Source organism: Teleopsis dalmanni, chromosome 2, assembly GCF_002237135.1.
Source record: "Teleopsis dalmanni isolate 2A chromosome 2, ASM223713v2, whole genome shotgun sequence".
In the NCBI taxonomy this organism is placed as follows: Eukaryota; Metazoa; Arthropoda; class Insecta; order Diptera; family Diopsidae; genus Teleopsis; species Teleopsis dalmanni.
Genome location: NC_051847.1, coordinates 123,276,350 through 123,287,733, shown reverse-complemented (window position 1 = coordinate 123,287,733; position 11,384 = coordinate 123,276,350). Strand labels below are relative to the sequence as shown.

The following is an 11,384-nucleotide window of genomic DNA, read 5'->3' as shown; positions in this document are numbered from 1 at the left end:
TACGTCCAAAATATTGAAATATCAGAACTATCAGAAATACCTCAATTTTAAATAATAAAAGTAAAATTATTTTGTTGAACAATGATATAATGGTATAATATATAATGGCATAAATCACTATTAATATATTTTAAAATATTATTTTCACACAATTAAATTATAATCACATTAAACAATAAATTGCTTTAATAAATTATTGAATATAAAACCGATTTATATTAATGATATTTATTTATTTTTTAAATTTTGTTGTTAATAAATTGTTGACTGACTTTGAACAACGATCTGCCAACAAATTATAGAACAAAACAAATCTATTTGCTTTAACCCTTCTGTGGCATGCCAGTCACTTCAACACACGCGACATATGAATAAACTTCATTTTAATAATAAAAAACTAATTCGAAATAATAATTTAGCTCCAACAATCACTGAAGAATTGAATCTTTAAAATAACAAAAGCGGACTAACACTGAACAGCTGATTCCTTGATTTACCGAATCTGTATAGGAATCGTGTTTAACTGTCAAAACAATTTAAAAGTTGTCAATTATAATTTTTATTAAATTTTGCAAATATTTAATCTGATGACATTTATTACAAAAAAATAATGTTAAATATGTCATTTCCAATGTAAATAATATCACATTGTATATTATATTGCAGTTTTCAATGGATGAATTATTAATTAAATATTTTGTAGATTTTAACAATATTGACCAGATACTAACCAGTTGCGTTGACCAACTCAATACATTTCTTATATTGGCAATGGTCTCTGTCATGTGTGCAATGAGTGCTGCTCAGCTTCTTGCTTTGCGTATATTACCAATTTTGTTATTGAGTGATATAGTGATTACCTTGGAAAATAGTGGGTTCTTTCTTTTGGTTTCGAAAGAATAACTTTGGCAAATAGTCACTGCATGAGTGTTGTTATTGTTACAATTCATATTGAGAATTTAAACTTTAAAACTTTTAATTTTTAACGTACCTCAAAAATTGTACCAAAAGATTCATCTACATGGAGTTTGTTTAATTGCATTTTAAAATTGATGTGCGCTATGAGCTGAAAGTAGTCGCAATACCAAAACATTTACCAGATAATACTACAAATCACATATACCTATGTACGAGTATCTATAGCTTGACTGAATACTAACAATAATTTTTTTGTAGCATTTAAATTCACTTAATAAAAAGTATAACATTGGTCTTTAACTCTTAATAGGTCAAAAGTTTCATTACTATTATCTTAAAGGAAAACAAAATAGATTTTTTTCTATGTATATTTTAGTTCTTTATTATATCTTATTATTAAATAAGAACTCTTAATTAATTGAAGTAGTAATTTAACAGTGTCATGTAATTATATCAGTTTACAACTGAAGACGGTGATTGGAAGCAAAACCAGGCATACTAGGATGGTAGGGTCACCGACCTCTTATTAATTAAAGTAATAATCTAAATACATTTTATACACATTTATTTTAATAGTAATCAATACTTATGTATATACTCCCATTTGCTAGTTTTATATAGTCAATAAGTGGCCACTTCTAAATATACAAGATATTTCAGAATAATATAATAACACATTTGTAAGTAATATCAAGATAAAAGTTTTAGGAAAAATGTGTTTAATGCTAGTGTTCGACATCGACACTGCGACATCAATTCGCTGTACCCTCTTTATGCATACTGTCTATACCCTCTGTCTAAAAATAAAAAAATAAATATATATATATGATCAATTTATTTAAATAATAAAATTATACTTACATTCATACGATGATACAATGCCTAAATTGAATGTACATCAGTGATTCATATGTCCATAACGTATCCACTTTGTCATATTTCAAGTTAGTTATATTCTTAATTTAATTAAAATCATTATTACAAATAATCAATAAATAACTTTTAGTTATTGTATTTCAAATCATAATTTGAAATCATTCATTGATTATTGTTGCAGTATTTGCAACAGCCAAATTTATTTAGTTTATCGTTGGCTTAATGCAAACAACCAACGATATATTAGTTATGTTATGAATCGGCTTTTACAATAAATTACCGTAGTTTTTAATCACAATGGGGTCATAGATACTATATAAATCATTTAAGTAGGAGTAGCACTGGCTTCTATACCATTTTCCATGTGCTATCGATCAATAAAACCCATTAATTCGCAATATGTTTGGTTTACATAAATTCTTAGTTTCTATTTATTATTAAATCAAACTCTACACTATATGCACTTAAAAACAATAAGGCGACATATAAATGATTAGTGATTTAAATGGGAATTTAAAATCAATTTTCAAATATATACATATGTATAAATAATGGATAACACATTATGTATTATAATATAATATACAAAATTAATGTTAACATACATATAATATTCATAATTATTTACTTTCAATAACTATCAAATTGATTTAATTTAATTTTATATGTGATAATTATTATATTCAAATATAAAAGATTTAATTAAACTTAATTATATAAAAATGAGTACATATTATAAAATTTTTGTTATTATATACATTCAGTCTCAATACTAATTTATAATAGTCAGTAATATTTCGTAAAAAATTTAATTTAAAATAAAATTAAAATTATCTTTAAACATCAATTTTATTAAACTCAAATACTCTGGAACAAAATAGAAATTTTTAACTGATGCAGCGCAATCAGTGACATGACAAATGATTTGAGGGGGATGCAATGGATGCAATCAGCGACGAATGACAAATGATTTGTGAGAATACTGTGGTATTTCCTTGGCTTCGGAGAAGTTAGCCTTGTCAATACGTGACTTAGGGCTACCAGTTTCACGCAACCAAGTTTTCCTGTTAAAATTAAATTATAAAGCACATATTCTCTTATATTTAATTTTAATATATAATTTATTTTACGCACATTTGATTGATTTTTTCCAACGGTCCTTCAATTTCACCCTTGACTGTACCAGTAGTAGTGTTCATGCACCAACCATGTAGACCAAGTTTTTTAGCCTGAGCCTCTGTGTGCTGTAATTAATGATACATAATAAAAGTTAATATATATAAAATATCAATGGATAGTTTGCATATTTACAAAATTTTATTTTATATTAATAAAAGATTTAAGGATTAAAAAATTATTACTAACAAAATCAAGATATTAGTCCAATATCAGCTAAGTTTGTACTAAACGTTAAAGTGTAGTAAACCATGAGTTTGTGCCTCTACATTGAACAATATAAATCGGCGATCTCAGTTACCTACCCATACATCTAGTTTAGTACCAGAAAGGAAAGAGATTTCTCTATGAGCAAATTCGAACTGTTTTGAATTATTGCAGTGCACATAGCGGTAAACTATTTTCAAAAAGTTTTAAATCAAGCAACAATTGCATAATAGAAACAAAACCAATTATATTCCAAAAAAAAATATTACTAGGAGTGTACGGTCTTAACATGTCCAAAAAAACAGACTATTTACTGATAAGAGGACGGGCCACTGTTCACTTAACAATACGTCTCCACTGACTTCATTAGACTAGTTAACTTGAGATAGAGATTTAATTACTTGAAACTTAAGATTCAAGTAATTCAAGCAATCGAAAGTAAGTTAACTAATCTAACGAAGCCGGTAGAAACATACTATAAGAAACACTATTTAGTTAAATAATAAATTTTGTAAAACTGAGTATATAAACAATTGTAAAGATAATTGACGTCATAATGTAAAGTTCTACTGAAAGATAACATAGTTCTAGCAAACGAACGACCCAATGTTATGGTATACAATTTTATAACATATATATTTATATATATGTATAATATCTATATTTTATATATACAAAAAAAAGTATACAAACTGAATACATTTTTTTTCAAATATTAAATTAATGTAAAAGAAATCGCAAAAGGAATTTGATTATATTGAGGAAATTTGATTATAAAAGAAATTCCCTTAGGGCTATGTTGTGTAGACAGTCATATAATAAAATATCTTGGCGTTGTTACGCTTCTTCTGTTTATGATCATTAAAGCGTTTTACACAAAGTCAAACTGCAATTATCACTTTTTGGTTAAAACCGTAAAATATATGCACTTATAGGTGGTAAGCGTAACTAACCTGTCTTTTACACACAAGAAATTTTTTTATATTTATGTAATAAAGCGGTATAATTTAGTATTCGAATATAAAAAATTTTTCTTAAATGTAATATAACATATTTTTACTAATATATTGTATATTTGAATTTTTTATTAATTTTATTGAAAGGCATGAATCGACTCACCAAAAGTATTTTTGACGTTTAATTGAAATTTGCAATGAATAACATTTGTACATATTTGCACAATATAACTTTTTACTAATTAACATTTTTAACTTACCTTCCTGAAGAAAACACCTACAAATAAAAAATAGTTTTAGCAAAATTATTTCTTGCAAAATATGTATGCTTCACCTTACCTTGTACCTTACCAAAGACTTCAAAATCAGTGGCATAAAGTTTGGCCATAGCGGCACCAACTCTGCGATCCATTTCTAAATTTTTATCAATTTCGTCAACGACTGCACAATTCGAGTCAATAATATTGTGCAGGAGAAATATATTTATAAAAATTAATTTTAACAGACAATGTTTTGAATTCATATCGAAATTAAAATTTGTTTATGTTTACTATGACAGCAGCCGACAAATGAAAGTAAACTTCACTTACACATTCAAGCAATATTGGCAGGTTGTTGGCTGTCAGGTATGTTTGCTTGAATTATGCATGAACTTATATAGACAAGAGAAAACTATTTCAATTAAAGTATTTTCGCAATTGATTTGCTAATTGTGAATAATAAGTCGCGTTTGTCAAATAAAAGTTTTCAAGTTTTGAGTCAAAATAAAGATATTTGACTTTAATCAAGAAAATCTCTTGGAAAACATTCTAGAGTGTCATCCACGAAAACAACTGTTGATAAATTTAAATTTCATTACAAAACAAATTTCAAATAAAACCAGCAACAATATATAAATATTATTAAACTTTTTGGTGTTGCAGTGCAAGACTGTTTATTTAGGAATCAGTTTAAACACCAAAAATGACGTCAGCCTAGAGATTCAACGAAGAATTACTCTTGCCAACAAATGTTACTTCGGGCTAAGTAAGCAATTGAGAAATAAAGCCCTCTATCGACAAACAAAAATCGCGCTAAACAAATCCCTTATCATGCCTGTCCTGCTGTATGGTGCAGAAGCTTGGACAATTACCAACAGTGATGAGAAGGCGTTAGGAGCATTAAAGAGAAAATTCTTCGGAAGATCTATGATCTCTTACGCGTTGCCGACGAGTGTCGAATTAGATGAAACGGTGAACTGTATGAGCTATACCGCGACATTGATATAGTTCAGCGCATAAAAACTTCTACATAATGAATGTGAAAAAAATGACATCTGCATCTTTACCGATGGCTCCTTGATGGATGGCAAAGCTGGTGCTGGGGTTTCCTCGAAAGAGCTAAATCTAATGTGCACTCTACATCTAGGAATATATATTTCCGTCTATCAGGCGAAACTTATGACCGTCTTACATGTTTTTGATCACCTATTGGATTGTCAGGTGTATCAGAAAAAGATTCTGATAGCGCTGAACAATCAAGCAGTTATCAAAAGCATGCAAAAGACATACATAGCTAACAGCTTAGTTCAAGAATGTGTAAATAAGCTCATGGAAATGAGGTAACGGTCATGTGGATTAAGGTACACATCGGTATTGAGCAAAACGAGTAGGCTGTTGAACTTACAAAGCAAGGATAAGCCATAACTTCTGCGGCCCAGAACCCAGAATACCATTGGGTTACAACATGATGACAGCCTTCATCTAAATAGATGGAGAGAGTTGAGCACTTGTAGACAGACCAAACTCATGTTGCCGAAACCGTGGATCAGGGAAGCGATAAAAGTGCTTAGCTATCCACGGAGCACCCTAAGCTGGCTGACCTCATTAATTACTGGATATGGCAACTTCAAATATCACCTCAAAAAGATAACTCTTGCTGAGGATGACACTTGCACCCTATGTTTAGAAGAAAAGGAGACAGCAGTGCATATATTGTGCCAATGTCCAGCACTTAACAACACCATTTGGTGCCAAGCAACCTCAAACTAAATGAGTTAACAAGAGATGTAGTTATGCGAACAGAAGCCACTCCAGCTTTAACTCAATAACGACATTCAAGAATAGAAGGACGAAAAAGGACCCAAGTAGTTTCGTGGTCCACTTTGGATAATCCTTCACTTCAGTGGGGCCACTTGTTGGACGGTGCGCTGTCCCAATGTCCCACCATAAGTAGTAAGTAAGCGCATAAAAACTCAGCGACTTAGCTGGTTGGTCATATCGTGTGAATGGTTTTCCATTCTGCTCCGGCTAGAAAGGTGTTTGATTCGGTACCCGCAGGTGGAAAACGAGGTAGAGGACGTCAGCATCTTCGGTGGAAGGACCAAGGGGCACTCGGTACTACCAACTGGCGACAGCAAGCAACTAATTGGGCTGACTGGCGGAGGCTACTTGACGGGACCAAGGACGACTCACATCTGTAATGGCCACTTAAGTAAATAAGTAGGTGTTATTATAGTATGTTTAAACTTCAGCTTATCTTAAGTGAGTCAGCAATTTTTTTGTCTAAGAAAATTGTAAGGATTTATATTATGTTTTTTTTTTAAATTGTTTTTTAATATGATTCGTACTCATATTTGCTCATTGCTGAGAGTTAACTTTCTAAAAATACACATAAGCCTAGGTACTAGGGATGTTCGCTTTTACTTCATTATTTTTTTTAGGTAATAAATGTGTATTAAAGTTGTAAAACTGCGTGTTTGTTCCTCTAATATCCCTGGTATTATAAGATGTATAATATTTATTATACGTAAGAAGTCGTATAATATGTTTATATATGTAGCATTTGAGTCATTAAATTAGATTATTATTATCATAAAGAGTACATGCCACTCTCTTTTGTAATACCGTTGAGTAAACGATAATTAATTATGTAATTATCCGTTAATTGTGAAGTGTAATTATATCATTCTTTTTAATCAACTAAATTTTTTACCCAGCTCCCTAATTTACGCCCCCGCTTTCTTGCTTAAATGAACCTAGCTCGCTAGGTATTAAGCCTATATGTTCACATCTCTCTCCCATAAATACTGGATTGAAGTTTCCTCAATGCTGTGGAAATCTTCTCTATACATTCCTAAAAGGTGATTTTAGGGGGTTCCAATGCTAAATCGGCATTAATGCTGTAGTTCAAAGCTGATCTTAAGATGTTAGGATAACCAAAATCAGTTGATTGTATTCCATTCATAATGCATGGTTGTGTATGTTTTGATCTTTAGGATTCAGTTGAAATTCGATTCTGTTAAGTTCTATATAGAATGGTAATATAAAATTTTTGATATGACTGCAGTTTAAACTGCTGATTAAGATACAAATTCTTATAAGAAAACATTTATTTGTTAAAGTTTTATTAAATTTAATAACAAATTAGCATAAACAATATACATTAATATCAAAAATCACAAATGTGGTTTGTTATTTCAATCCAAACAAAGAAGGTACTCGCGGTATGGTGGAATGGTTGGTAAGGTTGATGGGGAAACATGCGGCAAATAAAAGAAAGTAACTGGAAGTAAAAGAGTATTAAAACTAGGACAAACGACATCCTCAGGGACATCAAGATTGATTCCATCAAAAAATACATAAGGGATAGAAATTTGACAGACTTACCAACACCGCTTTATCAAATCTCAGAATGGTTACAGGCTCCTCGGGAAAGTATGCAAATATGAGATCAATTATTGCTTAGTCTGATGAAGTGATAAATAACAATCTAGTCAAGGCGCAAAGAGGGGTTTTAAAGAAACCTCGCAGTTAATAGAGTAAAAGTGCTCAGGTGCACTGACTCAACTTGCCTCAACATAATAAAACTAGCCCAGTACAGACTGAAAGAAAAAGTCTGCCAACAGTCATTATCTTAAGTTATCATCATAGTATATGTTTTACTATTAGCGGTTGACTTTTCTTTTAATAACCTTATAAGCTTGATAAAAGCCGTGTCTCATATATAATCACGATATATAGCCAAATCATACGAAAGTACTTGCATGGCCATAAGATAAGATATATCGACATAATTTTTCTATAAGATTTAGTTCAACGAAATTATTAAAATATTTTGCAAAATTTTATCCAAACGAGTTTAATTTCTTCTGCATGCTCCATTTATCAAACTCAATTAAAAAACAATTTAATTAATTAATTAATTTATTAATTTCCTAAGTATTGGAATATTAAAAACCATCCAATATTCGGTTTCAAAATCATTCAATAAAAAGAATGACTAAAATTATAGCATCGTCCACAATTTCAAATAAAAATAAATCAAATAAAATCAAATATATAATTAAAAAAAAATATTTATTATTTTAAAAAATTAATTTTATTAATTTTTATTTTGCTATGCATTTAGGTGAGGTATAATCTTCACTATTCGATTATTGTATGTCATATAATATATCATGTGTATATATATTTTGTAAAAATAGTCATTAGTTAATACTTAATATTAAGGCATCAAAATGAATTTAATTATTATATATATACGTCTACAAATTCAAAGAGAGCTTTAAAATACTAGATATATTTTTATAGAAAGAGTTCATTTCTATTGCAAAACTTGTTTACCATAACAAAGTAAGTTAAAAGTTAAAGAGCTATAAATACTAGTAATGTTCTTAGTTTGTATCCATTTAGTTGACAAACATATACTGGATTTATGTTTTGAGGTTAATGTGAATTACCATTACATTTGATATTCTTACTTATCAAATTTTTAGCAGCTTCGATAGTATTACGCATTAGCATAGCAACAGTCATGGGTCCTACACCACCAGGCACTGGCGTTATGTGTCCTGCAACTTGACGAACTTCTGTAGTTACGAAAAAAATTTTAAATTTAGTAAACAAATATTACATATATAATATAATCGGTATATACCATCAAAATCCACATCACCGACAAGTTTCGTTTTGCCTGTTTTTTCATCCGTAATACGTGTTATACCCACATCAATTACACAAGCACCTGGTTTTATCATATCCTTTTTTATTAATCCAGGCACACCAGTAGCTGTTACGATAATATCAGCATTACGACAGTGCTTGGCTAATTCCTTTGGTGGTGTGAAGCGATGACAAATTGTGACGTTGGCATCCATTGGTTTTGATTCATGTCGACCATCCCCATGTAACAAGATCGCTAACGGTAAGCCAACATTTTTTGAACGTCCAACAACTACAGCATTCTTACCAAAGGTTTCGATACATAAACGTTCCAATAAGACTTTAACACCATACGGTGTAGCTGGCATCAATGTCTTCATGTCAAGACACATACGTCCCACGTTGCGCTCATTAAAGCCGTCTACATCTTTCTCGTAGTGCACAGCATTACAAATTTTACGTTCGTTCATATGCTCTGGCACTGGTAATTGCACTAAAATACCATCAATTGTAGAATCATTATTTAATTGCTCTATTATATTAAGAAGTTCTTCTTCTGTGGTATGTTTAGGCAAACGTTTTGTTTCACTTGATATGCCAATTTCTTTAGCAGCGTCCATTTTCATGCGTATGTATGTCTGACTAGCAGGATCCTCACCAACTAGTATAGCTGTAAGATGTGGCGTTCGATTACCAGCAGCGGTAAACTCTTTGACTTCGTCCCGCAGCTCACCACGAATTTGTGCAGCAATCGCTTTTCCATCGATGATTTGAGCCATATTACTAAAAATATATTATATAGAATATATAAGTATGGTTCTTTAAAACGATCTAAACTATTCTAAACCTATGATTCATTAATGTAACTGATCTACATATATTTTAACTATACAATATAGCAAAGAATATGTAGATAAGATAAAAAGACATTACGTAAATATAGTATCATAAAAAAATCTTTGTTTAGTAAACTATTTGTAATCTTACGATAGGATCTCTGTCAGCATTTTTTAAATTGTTCACATAGTAAATAATGCTCAACTTAAGAATTCTGACCTACGGTCTTTCTATTTAAAAATACTAAAAACTGTTAATAATTTTCACCATTATAACAAATCACAAACACCAATAATCATTATAGAGAGAAGAACTTACTTAAGAAAATTAAATATTTTTCTGAGTTCTCAAATTAAACCCTACCATATAACTGTGTAGGATTAATTTTGAAAAAAAAAATAATATAAATCAAATAATTAACTGACTCGGGAATGGACTTTTTAATTCGAACTACAAAAATTATCATAGAGGACGAACTAGTGTTACGGTGTATATACATTAGATATTTCAGATATCTGATATTTCATATCAGATCAGACATTACAGAATGAAAAACTGCTCATCTTATTTCCTCTTGCCATGCGATTGCCAGGAAACGAACCCAATGCCTTTATTCAATTTTTTTTAATTAAACAAGGTCTGGTATTTAAAACCAAAAGCTATTATTGGATTCGACAACAAACTCTAACAAAAATAATGGTGCATATATATCAGGACATGTTATCCCAATTATTGTGCAATCTCTATACATACTTCTACTACTAACTCGTAGTAGTGGTTTGTTTTTTTAGTTTCCGTTCAGTAGAGTGAAATAGTTTTTATAATATTTCTTATTGTCAAGTATTCTAGTTTTTTTATATTTTTCGGTCAACTGAACTCATATCTAGAAGAGGTCTGAATCGAATAAAACAATATCATAAATTGATGGATATATCCAAATAAAAAATTCTCATATATACTCATATATTTTTATTCCTAAAAGAACAGCAAACTTTTCAAAAGAACGCAAGCAATAAGAAATATTGAAGAATATCTATAGCGGGCTTTTGTGGTTTGTATTTTTTAAAATATTAAAAAGGTAATCCATTTTGTTCATTCTAGCGGTATGTTTGGCGTTGTTATCTTGCTGGAAAATCCAGCAGTGATCCAGTCTGAATCCTTCGACACTAGATTGTAAATTTCCTTTTAAAATATAAAGGTAATCCATTTTGTTCATTCTATTGTCAATAAACACCAATTTACCTACATCATTTGCCGTCATACACCCCCACACCATCACTGAACCCGCACCGTGCTTTACTGTAGAAACTATATTTTTTTTTAATACTTCTGATTTTTTCTCTTCATATTTTGGACAGAATATGTCCAAAATATATCTCTCCATATTTTGGAGAAAATACTTACTGCCTTGTAGTGGCAGTAATTCTCATATTTTCGAATTTGCTCTCATCGCTAAACAGAACATTTTTCCAAAATGATAAATCATTATTTC

General features: G+C 30.1%; 3 protein-coding genes across 7 annotated transcripts in view; all 3 read right to left on the bottom strand.

The window, feature by feature from the left end:
* Positions 1–11,384, bottom strand: part of LOC119682001 (lethal(3)malignant brain tumor-like protein 1) — a 428,722-nt gene that overhangs the window by 78,204 nt on the left and 339,134 nt on the right. The gene's annotated exons all lie outside the window — the stretch shown is intronic.
* LOC119682015 (acylphosphatase-2-like) lies at positions 2,619–4,652 on the bottom strand. Its single transcript, XM_038095343.1, has 4 exons — positions 4,473–4,652; positions 4,394–4,410; positions 2,929–3,038; positions 2,619–2,858 (listed from the first exon to the last, which is right to left on the bottom strand). The coding sequence occupies exons 1-4, from the start codon at positions 4,543–4,545 to the stop codon at positions 2,744–2,746; spliced, it is 315 nt and encodes a 104-aa protein (XP_037951271.1). The 5' UTR covers positions 4,546–4,652; the 3' UTR covers positions 2,619–2,743.
* LOC119682010 (bifunctional methylenetetrahydrofolate dehydrogenase/cyclohydrolase, mitochondrial-like) lies at positions 8,512–9,878 on the bottom strand. Its single transcript, XM_038095339.1, has 2 exons — positions 9,051–9,878; positions 8,512–8,982 (listed from the first exon to the last, which is right to left on the bottom strand). Exons 1-2 carry the CDS (start codon positions 9,832–9,834, stop codon positions 8,840–8,842), a joined length of 927 nt encoding a protein of 308 aa, XP_037951267.1. The 5' UTR covers positions 9,835–9,878; the 3' UTR covers positions 8,512–8,839.